At 40.2% G+C, this 13877-nt stretch overlaps 2 protein-coding genes and 1 long non-coding RNA gene across 4 annotated transcripts in view; 2 read left to right on the top strand and 1 right to left on the bottom strand.

Annotated features, from left to right (window-relative positions):
* LOC144459860 (uncharacterized) overlaps positions 1-13877 on the top strand; it is a 64413-nt gene that overhangs the window by 15330 nt on the left and 35206 nt on the right. The window lies entirely within an intron of this gene.
* LOC144459754 (uncharacterized) lies at positions 51-7369 on the top strand. 2 transcript variants are annotated; one of them, XM_078164347.1, is made up of 3 exons: positions 6081-6134; positions 6404-6757; positions 6904-7369. In XM_078164347.1, the coding sequence occupies exons 1-3, from the start codon at positions 6086-6088 to the stop codon at positions 7122-7124; spliced, it is 624 nt and encodes a 207-aa protein (XP_078020473.1). In that variant the 5' UTR covers positions 6081-6085; the 3' UTR covers positions 7125-7369. The 2 variants fall into 2 exon arrangements, 1 of the variants encoding a protein (XP_078020473.1); XR_013488561.1 differs by lacking the exons at positions 6081-6134; positions 6404-6757 and adding an exon at positions 51-295.
* LOC144459864 (uncharacterized) lies at positions 10033-13676 on the bottom strand. The gene is made up of 4 exons (XR_013488656.1): positions 13434-13676; positions 12767-12822; positions 12138-12497; positions 10033-11494 (listed from the first exon to the last, which is right to left on the bottom strand). It is a non-coding gene; the product is annotated as an uncharacterized LOC144459864 (long non-coding RNA).

Below are 13877 nucleotides of genomic sequence, written 5' to 3' on the forward strand. Positions count from 1 at the left end.
CAAGTTGAATGCAAACTTTTCTTTATGTTTCACTGTAAAGATTTATATATTAATTGTGAGAGGAGAAATAATCTCAGAGCCTCAGTCCTGTTTCATCTACATGGAGGTGTTGAGGTCCCAGAGTCTCAGGATGAACAGTTTACAGGACGAGTCCAGTGTGACAAAGACGTCCTCAGAGAGGGACGACTCAGACTTCATGTGTCCAGACTCAGGACTGATGACTCAGGACCGTATATGTGTGAAGTGTTCACACATTATGGTGGGAGCGCTGCTACATGTCGGCTCAATGTCACTGGTAAGTTGATTCAGTAGAACTTTATGAACAAGTTTATGATCAATAAGAACCTGAGAAGAAAAGTGTTGTGAACTTGTGTTATCAACAATCCTCACCTTCTTGCAGTATCTGTGAAATATGTTACAACTTAATCTGTTGTGGATATTTAGTTTTCTTTGTTAGTCAAATGTTTTTTCTTCACATGAATGACACAGATTTGTTTGGTCTCTTTACAGCAGCGAGGGATCGACCTGAACCTCAGACACCAAACACAACAAGTCGTCCACAGCCAGAGAGTCGAGGAAGGATCGGCCTTTACTGTGGACTGGCAGCAGCAGCTCTACTGAGTGTTTGATTCTGTGTATTAATTCACCTTCAGTCCAGAAAACAAGATTTGTGCTCAGACTCCAGTGGAGGATTTAAGAAAAGTTCATCAGATGATGAGAGGAAACAGTTTGATCAGGAATGTTATGGAGACAAAACTGTTAGAATTACATTTTATATCACAGAGACACAGAAAACGTGACGTTCACACTGACTGTCAGGTGATAAAACTGTATATCAGGACACATCAAACACACCAACAGGTAACCATAGCAACAGCTTTAATGCTTTACATGTCACACATGAGTAAAATGACTGCAAACAATTTGTGAGAGGTGATGATGATGTGAACTGAAGACTCTTCACATCTGCCTGTTGTGATGTGTGTGTCTCTGTGTCGGACTCTGCTTTGCCTTCAAAGATTCTTTCACTAAATGACCTGATGAGAAAGGAAACATCTGTGCAGTTGTGTAGACGTTGAGTTTGTCAGAGGAACAGCCCATCAGGACTAACAGGACTCTGCTCTGTGAATGAGTCATCAGAGCACTGATCCACATTTGACTCTTAAACTCTGAGACTCTCTCCCTCCAAAGTCTGATTTAAGCACCAGAAATACTTGTTTATTGAACATTTGTTGCTTTTATATATTTATTTATTTATATTATTTATTTAATTGCTCAAATTCTTTCAAAACAGCATTATTCAATATATTATTACATTTATCATTGATCTCTATGTGCTGTTGTTTTTCTGTCAGAATAAAGTGTTACAATGAAAAGTTTCTTTTAATAAGGTCTTATAGTAAAGACCGTTTTATTGATCTCTGTGTGTTGTTGCCTTCATTGTTCATTGTGTCATTGTTACTAGTGTGCTCACTGATCCATTCAATGTTTTAAAGATGTCTTTATACATGTCCTGTGTGCAGCTTAAGCTAAGCACAGAGAGAGCAAAACTATCAGCACTGAATCAAATATAATACAGTTTGAACTTCACTCTCCTGTGGAGGTTTCACAAAGTAGCTTGAATGTAAAATCATCTATTTCCAACCTGATGTTGCTGCTGTAACATCCAAACAGCCTCCTCCTCTAGCACCAAGAGGAAAACCAAGAAGGAGGACAAATGTCTGGGCTCCAAACATTCTCGCCTCATCAGATATCCGTTACGTCTTCTCCCTGATACCTGGCCATTGTTGTTTTAGTTGAATTAAGTGCATACTGTTGTAATGCAGGACAAAGGGAATCTCTCAGATAAACTAACAGCAGAAGGTGTTTGTGATCATCAGTAACATTTAAAGAGCCTGATGGTCTAAATGATCACAGCTGTAACCTGCAGACAGGTGAGCATTTCTAAACAACAAGAGCTCCCTCTGCTGCTCTTTGTCATTAATACACCTGTTAGCAACAGGCAGATCTGAGGAGTCTTCAGTGAACACAAAGGCTTCATTGCATCCAAGTACATGATGAAGTGTAAAAGGAGGAAGAAGAACATTTATGGGTGGAAATGTTTTCACTCTTGGTTCCAGGCTTGCCTGAAATATCAGCTGCTGCAGACTCCAGTCAGGACCAGTCACAAAGGATTACATCATCATATGAGCTCAAGGTGACAAATGTTGGGAGGACCATCACCAGGTCAACTTGTGTAACATGTCACAGATGTAAACAGCCCACTGTATCAGCCAATAGCAGCGGCCTGTCAGGCTTTAATAGAGGAGGTGCAGCTGCTTTCCATTCAGGATTTTTTGAAACTGTCATATCTTATTATTCTGTTATTAAAACTGCTTTACATTTTCTGAAGAGTGCATTATGACTTGTTTAGGACTCGAATCTCAAGGTGTATGACTCGGGACCTGACTCGTGTTTTGCCTGTCTTGATTTGGGACTTGAGTGCAGAAACTTGAGCCTGACTTTCAGACAGTGACTTCATCCCACCCCACTCTGCCACATGCCACAGGCTCATGATCTACTGCAGTGTGCAGTTAAATGGTTCTAGTGGCAGCATGTGCAGTGGGGTCAAGAGTCAATCCAAAATGTAGCTAAGAAATATGTTACTATACTGAAAAACATTTGCATCATATCATACTGTACATCATGCATGATAATGTATGCATATAAAAAGAAATGTTCCAGAGTTTGATATAAAAACTTTTATTTTTGTATCAGAAATGACAGAATAAAATGTGCTGGTGGATGGGTCCAACAAACACAGTTTATTTTGAAAGAGACTGTGTGTAAACGGTTCATTCATAACAGTAACAGCAGCCTCATGACAGAGAGAGGTATATGAGTAGTGATTCGTAAAAGACTACTGTATTACAGTAACCTAATATTGGTCATTTGAGGTAGTCAGACCAAATCTGACAACTTTAAAAACAACAGAAAGGATGGCTTAAACCAGTGGTTCTCAATTGGTGGGTCACGGTCCAAAACTGGGTCAAGGGTCCATTCTGAATGGGCCCCAAGTGCAGTTTTATGCTGCACAGTGACGGCAACGGACTGCTACTTGACAGAGACAGCAAACTATATGTTCATGAGATGGCCAAACACAAGGACCTTCAACTAATAACTGAGGAGAAATATAAACCCTGTGGCTGGACCAGTTGGGAACCACTGGCTTTCTTGGCCACTCCTTCCTCTCAGTCACACACTGCCTCTCTCTCTCTCACACACACACACCTCCCTCACACTCTCTGACTTTCACTTTCACTTTCTCACGTTGTCCTTAAAGCAGCCTGAAGGTGGCAGCAAAGGATCACTAGGCTACTTGGGACTGTACATTTAGTACATGTAGTCACGCTCTTTGGGCCATTCTTGAACAGTTTCTGCTGTGTGACATGACTTGATTATAGATTATGACATTTCCAAAATGATCAGTTTATAGGAAATAATCACGTGACATTTATCTATTGATTGTAGAAAATGACATTGTTTGTACATGTATTCATATTGAATCCAGTCATTCTACATGTCTCTATGAATGTGTTTGAAACTTGAGTTGGAGCATCCATCACAGTGAACATCATGTCTCATCATGTGTTATACTGTAGCTGTCACAGCTGTGTGCTCATGCAGTTCAAAGTGCACACTGAGTAGCACACAAACACATTCAATATGGAAAGTTCCAACTTTGAATCATGCACTGTTTTAATGTGACGTTTTCTAATCATGTGTTGAGATCCACACTTATATTTTGGATGTATAAACCTGTAGGACTCAACCCCACAACACTGAAATGACACATTTGAAGCTTTGATTCAAGTATTGATTTGTGTTTTTATTGTTATTGATGATTTTTAAATTGTTTCCTAAGTTCAGCTGAATGTTTTTATTCTGTTGCAAGAATGTTTTACTGACAAGTTGAATCACTCAGTGAATGTGAGTCACTCTTAATTCAAATACGAAGCAAAGAGCTCCCTCTGCTGCTCTTTGTCATTAATACACCTGTTAGCAGCTCAGAGCTTTTCACTCAGCTCACACACAATGAAAGAAGGACAGTTAATAACAGTTAATAACAGACAGTAAAATGTTCATGATGTCATTTGGTGATTTATTTCAACCACAGAAAAAATGCTCAGACAAAAATGGAAACAGCAACATTTTTATTTATGTTTATTTTCAAAAGATGACAACATATTTAACAGTGTGCTGCTACTCTTGACAACATGAACATGGACCTGGACGTGGTCTGGGTCATCCTGAACAAGCATTTTGTTTAGTGGAAGGTAAAAGATTATTTATTGTTGATCATTTCAATTTAGAGCTCCTTTTAAAAAGAGTAGAGGAGAAAAACTTCAATATTTTGTGACTGAAAGTCATATAATGTGCAATACAGTGCACTGTTTATTTGGTATATCAATGAGAGAAACAGGGGAGAAAGCATTGCTCACAAACGTCTCTGTCACCACCCGTACCGTAATACCACGAATAGACAAGCATCAAACGGAGTATGACGGTAGACTGACCTGGACATCTGACATGATCGCAGCTATTTTCTAATCTGCGTCGACGGTGAATTCAAATGTTGCTCAGTCAAACTAACAACAGTAAATGAAGCACAGCTGATGGACACAATTAAAAAAAGACAAAGGCTGAATTATACAATATGTTTGACTTACTTAGGTGTTTGAAGACGAGAGCTGTCCCCCTGTCTGTCTCCTGGACACTAAATGTTTGACATGAGGAAGTATCTGTTTGTAACTTCATCAGCTCAACTCGTGACAGACTCAATCAGCTGAGAGACTTTTAGTCACTTTGTGTTTATGAAGATAATAATCCTTCAATAAGTCTAATCAAATCATCTTTACAGTGAAACATAAAGAAAAGTTTGTATTCAACTTGATTAGATTAGTGGAGAGCAGAGAGTTTCCCATCATGCACTGTGGTCGGTGGAGAGAAGCTGCTTGTGAAAAGTGCAGCTGCCTTCACTTTATGATTTTAATATGAAGACTCAGAGAGATTTAGAGGAAGACTTCAACTAACACTCACAACATGAACCAATGAGGGACTTTAATGCCACACCGGGACTCAACCATCGACGACTCCCCTGTATGATGTCTCGGTGTGTCATAACTTCAAATTTTTTGGCTCAGCTTTCTTTGCACATCTGAACATCTCTGATGGGCAGATAAGACCTTGTAAGACAGTGCGTTGTCTGTTATCGTCTGTTATCGTCTGCATGTGTATCAATTTAGTGCTAAGAACATGATAAGATGTGCCTGAAAAGAGTGGGATTATGAATGTGTTTGTACTTCTTAAAAATACAAGAGTCGGCAGCGCGTTGACAGTTTATGTGAATAGAGGACTCTTGACATCAACTCAGGGAATGCTGCTGTCCCTTTTTCACAGCTCTTAAAATTTCCTGAAGCCATCCAAGGTAATGTGTGAATGTGTTGATGTTGGTGTTGTCATGATGTGAATCCTGTTGTACAGATTTCCTATGTGAGGATTGGTGGATTAGACAAGATGTTAACAGATAATAATGTGCTGGCTTCTCTCAGTAAAGAGACAATTCAACAACAAGACTTTAACAGACATGTGATTGATTGAAGACAGATCATCCTAAAAGCTGATCCACCTAAAAAGCTCCTCTATGTGACTTTAAACAACAGCTGCAACATTTCGGAAAGAGACACACTTTCTATTTGTCTTTAACTTTGAATATTTTCTCTTGTCTATTGTTTATAAGGGAGCACAGCATTTATTTTCATTTCATAGAATTCACTTGACAGCTTTATTTGCACTTTGATTCTCTTTCCTTTATATGCAGGCACATTGACTCATGGAACATGTTTATCTGAGCTGCAGGTTCACACTTTAGGATTTTCTGCACTCCTGGCTCGTATTCACACAACATACTGTACTTTGCAGCCCACTGGCGCCACCTGTGGGCGAAAATATTACATGAAGGTTTAGAAAATTATTTAAATGAAATTAAAACTTTGATCTCATGTGTTTGTGACTCTTCACCTCTGTCTCCTCTCACAGGGAGAAGATGATGTGCATCATCCTGCTGCTCATCAACCTGCCCTCCTGTGTCTGTGGTTAGTTTACACCTTCACTTTATTATCCACAAACACTAAAGACTAAACACACTGTCAGACTGTTGATTTTTGCTATCATGTATTACCTGTGGTATCTTTCAGCTCTTTAGTTTTGCAGCCTTCCAGCTTTGTTCTAAATAAGAGCACACTGTTATTCAGTCAATCAGTCAAACTCTCCACACAAACATCTATAGATGGAGTTTAAAGGCTCACATGTTAAAGTTGTCACTTTGTCTGCTCCTCACTTTCCCTCTCTGTCTCCTCAACAGGAACATTTGTAGTCAATGTGACACAGACCTCCTATCAGGCAGAGGAGAACCACAACATCACACTGGAATTCACCTTCACAACCAAAACTGACAGCTCCCTCCACTCCCTTTATATCTACTGTCAACTGTTAACTGATCTCAGAGCCTCAGGTCTGTTTCATCTACATGGAGGTGTTGAGGTCCTAACAGATGAACAGTTTACAGGACGAGTCCAGTGTGACAAAGACGTCCTCAGAGAGGGACGACTCAGACTTCATGTGTCCAGACTCAGGACTGATGACTCGGGTCAGATCCTGTGTGATGTGGACACAAATTATGGCAGCAGCACTGCTACATGTCGGCTCAATGTCACTGGTAAGTTGATTCAGTAGAAGAACCAGAGGCTGTTTTTCTGTTTGAACTTGAAAAGATGCAGAATAGGATCATATTCCAGCTCTTTTTAAACTAAAAACAGGTTTTCTCCCTGTCAGTCTGCTGAGCTTATTTTCTGTCCTTTGCAGCAGCTGCTGATGAGCCCAAACCTCAGAGACCAACAGAGAGTCCACAACCAGAGAGTCCACAACCAGAGAGTCCACAACCAGAGAGTCGGGGAAGGATCGGCCTCTATGTTGGACTGACAGCAGCAGCTCTACTGACTCTCTGTGTCGGACTCTGTTTTGCCTTCAAAGCTCATTTTGCTAAATCTGCTGATAAGAGAGATCATTTCTGTGCAGTCGTGTAGACGTTGAGTTTGTCAGAGGAACAGCCCATCAGGACTAACAGGACTCTGTGTGGAGGACCCTCTGTGAATGAGTCATCAGAGCATAAAGTCATGGTCCTAAAAACACCAGACAAACTCTGAGACTCTCTCCCTCCAACATCTGTGTCAGAAACTACATGTGATGTGAAATATATATTTTTATGCAGCAGCTGTTATCAATCATGTGTCTTAAAAACATTCTTGAATCAACAAGACGACAGAATTCTGAGAGAAATGTACGTTCATTAATAATCTTCTGCTGACTGATGGTTATTGTTATAATGTAAAATGTATTGTGTTCAGTTTATAATGTGTACATAGTGTAAATAAATCTATATTTATAAGAGAAACCTTGTTATGACTCTTGTGTGTGTAAATCTGTTCATATCAGACAACTGTGTGTTTTCAAGAACTAAAAGAATTCAACAACAACAACAAAGATAATTATAATGAACTTTATTGCCTCTGAAAACAGTTACAAATTACTGCTTTACATGTTGCATTAATGATGAGGAAATAACTTTATAATGTGACGTGGTGTTTTTCTACAACCACAGAAACAAAGAAATGTAATGAAAGAACATGTGAGGCACAAAACTGTAAACTCTTTAATCCTCACTGTTATAAAGTGAATTTGATCAGGTCAACTTTCCATAAATACCAAAGACACCACATGTATATCAATGGTTTACATTCTCAGTACAAACAGTGTTAATGTTGATGGTATTCAGGTGAAAAGAGGAAGAAAGTGATGAAGATTTGTCAGAGAGCACTCATCTAGTTTAACCACTGGCGCCACCTTGTGGCAGAAACATGTTACACCCCACCCTTAGGCGGCCCTATGAGGCGACCCTATGACTCCAACACTGACCCACAATAATCAGTGGGATTTATTAGAATGCAAACAAGCAAGGACCAGCAGTCCACACACCACAGGCCTCTCTCCTCTGCTGCAGGCACAGGAGCTCTTCAGCACCTCCTCCATGGCAGGTGTGCTGCACCTCGTTAACTAATGCAGCACACCTGGGCAGATCTGCAAGAGAGGGAAAAGGGACAGCAGCAGAGAATACACACACACACACACACAGCTGTAACACCCCCACCCTTAAAACAATGAATAAATGGATGTCAGCTGCAGGAAGGGAGAGACCAAGTGAACATATGAGGCAGCTTTTATAGCCTGGTGTTGGGAAATGACAGTTAACATCACCTCACAAGTTCTGCTTAAACATCCTAACAGTCACCACCTGCACCAGTGTCTGGACAGTGTTTGGTCCAAGCACCAAAGACTTGAGCACAAATCATCTGTTAATCTGTTGCACCCATATTCTGTATTAAACTTTGTCTTTACTTCATCCGTCTGTGTCTCTCCTTATTGAAATGTGAGCAGCGTTGGTTGTCATAGAATCAACAGTAAATTCATTCTGTGATATCAGACTGTCAATTTAAAGCCCTGCCTTCAAAATGTTCCTGAACAGATGAGTAAAAAATTAATTTTAAGTAATGATAGTTCGACAGTAAAAACTTGGCATCAAGTCAAAAACTGGCATTTAAAGGGATAAAATTCTGAAAATAAATGAACATTTGGTAGTTATGATCAGGACTGACGTTTGTTGAAAAAATAACTCAGTAAAAGTGGAAAATTATGTATAATAATTTAAGGCAATTTTAGTATGGGGTATTTTTGTCAAGAGGAAATTTAAATTAAATTAAACAAAAAAAAACAAAAAAAATTAAAATTTCCATCTAAAAACATCAGTGAAATGTAAAAAAAGACATTTAAAGGGTTAAATGTAAAAAAAAGAATGATTATTTGGTAGCTATGATAAGAACTCATGGCAGTTTTTTTTTGATGCGGACCTTTTTGTCCATGAATGACACCAGAGGAACTTTTTTTAAAGGCTGCACTGGTGTTAAAAGCATCTTCACTTCAGTACAACTCATAATGTACTAATAATCTATTCCCTTTGCATCAACAGTGACTGTCATTACAGTACACCTGAAGTCTGAGCCAGCAGCAGCAACAAGCTCACTGTTGTGAACATGTCAGGACAGGAACTAACAGCAGTGGCACCATGAAGACAACCAGCACAAACTCAGCTGCAGTGTTTCTGATTTCTCTGCTTCACTTGCTAACGTTACAGCAGGGCGGCAAACACAAGAGCCAGCTCTGTCCTCATCAGCCTGAGCTCTCTTCAGAGCCCAGCAGGGAGAAGCACCACATCAAGACAACTGAAACATTTGACTCAAAGGCTGGTGCACACAACTCCAAGGTCCAGAGCCGCCTCAGCAGGTAGAGTCTGCTTTGACCTTTCTTGTACAGTGCTGTTATGTGATTGGTCCGGTCCAATTTGTTGTTAAGATGAACACCCAGGTATTTATAAGATGTCACCATCTCAATGTCCTTTCCCTGGATGTTCACCGGTGTTGGGGGGAGGAGTCTGCGCCTGTGGAAATCCACCACCAGCTCTTTGGTTTTCCCCGCGTTGATCTGAAGGTGGCTCCTCAGGCACCAGTCCACAAAGTCCTGGTTCAGTTCTCTGTACTAGAAAATTAGTAGAAAATTCTCAGGCATCCAGGTTCTGGGAATCATAAGTGCTATATCACAGGCAACGGGACTTGCTTGAGTTCAGCTGTCTGTTATTTGCTGTCCCTCTGTCATTGTATGTGACCCTTCAGAAAGGCTCTGAGGAGCCAACACTGGTATTTATGATAATGACCACCAGAGGGAGCTCTTTACTGAAGTCTTGTTAAAGTACATTGTTGAGGATTTTTCCTAATAAATCGTTTTGGAATCAAAATAAATAAAAACTTTGCTATTTATAATTTTGTCTGAACATTTATATTCTGTGGTTGGAGTAAAACACCAGCTCACGTTATAATTTTTTCACAGAGTAATAAACACATGGGCTCATCATCGCATCGCTTGAACCACAAAGAATATTTCTTTATCTGCACATGCTCATTCATCCATCAGCCACAGGTCATGACATCAGTCGTAGAGGTCACACTCACACAATCATAGCCTATGTATTTGTTGTTGATGAACTCTGTTAGTTCTTAATCAATGTTTAGCATCTGCTATTAAAAATGTACACACAGAAGAGTCCTAACAATATATCTCTTTATTTACAACATGTACACATTATAAACTGTGCATTAATAAAGGCAGTGCATTGTGACAATATGCATTATAATACTGATGACTGACAACAGCTGGAGGGAGAACAGAGAGATCATTGACTGAAACCTCCTACAGCTGAGTCTGAATGATAAACACTGTTTACACTGACATTAGTTATTTCTGGTGGAATAACTTCATGAAACAAACCCAAAGAAACATGAACACCAGTTCATAGAAATACTGTTGGGGTAGCTAGCACACAGATGTGCTACTAAAAGGTGGAGCTGTGAACACTGCAGTCTGATTGGTCAGTAGAGGACGGTCACTCTGCTCAGGGCTGAGTTGTGTCTGGTTTTGAGGCTCATGTAACCACTGTTCATACTGTGGAGAGTTTTATTAGTAAACTGTAACTATAAAATGAAAGGATGTTTTGCTGCCTCTCACAGCAGCTGGAGTCTGAGAACAAATAACTTCATTCACTGGGCCGACTGCCGGAGACTTTTAAGGTGGAACGTTAACTTGTAATGTTACTCAATGCATGAGTTGATGACGTGAATCCATCAGCACACCTTAAATTTCACTGTGACAACTTTGACCATCACTTTAGTTTGTATATGACACACACTTTTAGTAATGAGTGGATCTGCAAGCGTTTATATAAATTAATTTCAGCCAGGTTATGTGAACTGTAGATATTCTAATCCTCACTTGGAGAAGAAGAAGAAAAGCATTGCAGAGTGTTGTTCCTGTGGGCTACAGCAACACTAAACCCCTGAGCTTGCCTGAGAAGGACGAAATGCACAAAGCTGCTGTTTTTAAATATCCCATGGAGAGAGACTCTCACTGCAGCCTGTTCTGTGGACGATAAACCAGGTGCACACTGATAAAGGAGGAAATACAGTGAGTGACTGTTTGCAGTGGAAACACGAGGGTCTAGGTACCATATCTGAGGGGTACCTTCAGTTCCAAAAATACCACACCGAAAGTGTCTTTCTGGTTACAGTCTGGACTGAGTGCGTCCATCACATAGCCACTGTGTGGCTTAGAGGGCACTTCTCCAGACGTATTCTAAAACAACTATAGGCTAAGCAGAATCCAAAACAGAGATACACTAGAGCTGTGGGTATTAGGCTAACAACGAAGACGATCATCCCCCAATCCTCTGGTTGTGGACTGTCTGATGGTGGAGTCTTTGTTGGTCTTTGAGATCTGGGCTCATCAGCAGCTGCTGCAAAGGACAGATAGTAAAATGTAAGTGACTGAAGCACAATCATTACTCAAACAGTGAAACAGGAAACAATTCAGCACCATTATGTGATTGGTTCACTACCTCACTGAGCTAAAACGTGCAGATTAAAGATGAAAGTGAAGTTTTACTTGATACAACTGTGAGCAGAAATTCAGCCAGACAAAACCTCCTAAAAGTTCTTTAATGTTTGAGTAACTGATTTAAATATCTAACCTTGTGCTACAACATCAAAAATCTAAACATTCTGTGCTTCAAGCTTCTCAGCCCTTAAATGAGCTTAACTTTGAGTCTAAATAAAATATAAACAGGTGAATAAAAAAAATTCAACCCCCGCTTGCTGTGGGGTTGCTGCTCGCTGTCAATGAGCAAAATGCCGTCTGCTTACAAATCAGTCATTGTGAGGTGTCTTCCACTGTGCACAGGATTGTGGGTCAGAATAGCCTGGAAAAGCATGCACTGTGAAATGTGACCTGACACAGTGGAGCATCCTGGTGTTTTTGGCAAACTGCATTTGACATACCATGTGTTGGGACACAGGCCATTTTCTAGTATACTAAATGGTGTCGTTGTGTTGGTACTGGAACTCACAGTTAGTCTTTACTGAGTTACTGAATCAATTTACCAGTGACATTGAGCCGACATGTAGCAGCGCTCCCACCATAATGTGTGGACACATCACACATATACAGTCCTGAGTCATCAGTCCTGAATCTGGACACATGAAGTCTGAGTCGTCCCTCTCTGAGGACGTCTTTGTCACACTGGACTCGTCCTGTAAACTGTTCATCCTGAGACTCTGGGACCTCAACACCTCCATGTAGATGAAACAGGACTGAGGCTCTGAGATCAGTTAACAGTTCACAGTAGATAAAAAGGGACTTGAGGGAGTTGCCAGTTTTAGTCGTGAACATCCACTCCAGTGTGATGTTGTGGTTCTCCTCTGCCTGATAGGAGGTCTGTGTCACATTGACTACAAATGTTCCTGTTGAGGAGACAGAGAGGGAAAGTGAGGAGCAGACAAAGTGACAACTTTAACATGTGAGCCTTTAAACTCCATCTATAGATGTTTGTGTGGAGAGTTTGACTGATTGACTGAATAACAGTGTGCTCTTATTTACAACAAAGTTGGAAGGCTGCAAAACTAAAGAGCTGAAAGATACCACAGGTAATACATGATAGCAAAAATCAACAGTCTGACAGTGTGTTTAGTCTTTAGTGTTTGTGGATAATAAAGTGAAGGTGTAAACTAACCACAGACACAGGAGGTCAGGTTGATGAGCAGCAGGATGATGCACATCATCTTCTCCCTGTGAGAGGAGACAGAGGTGAAGAGTCACAAACACATGAGATCACAGTTTTAGTTTAATTTCAATAACTTTCTAAACCGCAGTAATATATTTCTGCCACAAGATGACGCCAGTGGGCTGCAAAGTACAGTATGTTGTGTGAATACGAGCCAGGAGTGCAGAAAATCCTAAAGTGTGAACCTGCAGCTCAGATAAACATGTTCCATGAGTCAATGTGCCTGCATATAAAGGAAAGAGAATCAAAGTGCAAATAAAGCTGTCAAGTGAATTCTATGAAATGAAAATAAATGCTGTGCTCCCTTATAAACAATAGACAAGAGAAAATATTCAAAGTTAAAGACAAATAGAAAGTGTGTCTCTTTCCTAAATGTTGCAGCTGTTGTTTAAAGTCACATAGAGGAGCTTTTTAGGTGGATCAGCTTTTAGGATGATCTGTCTTCAATCAATCACATGTCTGTTAAAGTCTTGTTGTTGAATTGTCTCTTTACTGAGAGAAGCCAGCACATTATTATCTGTTAACATCTTGTCTAATCCACCAATCCTCACATAGGAAATCTGTACAACAGGATTCACATCATGACAACACCAACATCAACACATTCACACAATACCTTAGACGGCTTCAGGAGAGTCCACTCTCGAAATTAAGTCATTGCTGACATGGGATGCTTTCATGAACAATAACAAGCGGAAATGTGCTCCTTACATTGACGGGGAAGAAGTATGGTGTATACCTTAATAACATTGCATCAGCCGTGCGTTCCATCAAGGAAATACACCAATGATCTCTCTACTTGTTGTAGGCCCCACCCCAAAAACATGGGAAGTTGTAAAGTGTCAGAGACATCATGATGGGCGGTCCTACATTACAAAATCATTCGTCAATTCATGTTGTGAGTGTTAGTTGAAGTCTTCCTCTAAATCTCTCTGAGTCTTCATATTAAAATCATAAAGTGAAGGCAGCTGCAGTTTTCACAAGCAGCTTCTCTCCACCGACCACAGTGCATGATGGGAAACTCTCTGCTCTCCACTAATCTAATCAAGTTGAATGCAAA

Source organism: Epinephelus lanceolatus, chromosome 22, assembly GCF_041903045.1.
Source record: "Epinephelus lanceolatus isolate andai-2023 chromosome 22, ASM4190304v1, whole genome shotgun sequence".
Classification (NCBI taxonomy): domain Eukaryota; kingdom Metazoa; phylum Chordata; class Actinopteri; order Perciformes; family Serranidae; genus Epinephelus; species Epinephelus lanceolatus.

Excerpts from the sequence above, each read along its gene's own strand:
- LOC144459754 (XM_078164347.1), top strand. The coding sequence starts at position 6,086 with ATGATGTGCATCATCCTGCTGCTCATCAACCTGCCCTCCTGTGTCTGT. Across the intron at positions 6,135-6,403 it reads CCTGCCCTCCTGTGTCTGTG|GAACATTTGTAGTCAATGTG; the intron begins GTTAGTTTACAC and ends TCTCCTCAACAG. Across the intron at positions 6,758-6,903 it reads ATGTCGGCTCAATGTCACTG|CAGCTGCTGATGAGCCCAAA; the intron begins GTAAGTTGATTC and ends TGTCCTTTGCAG.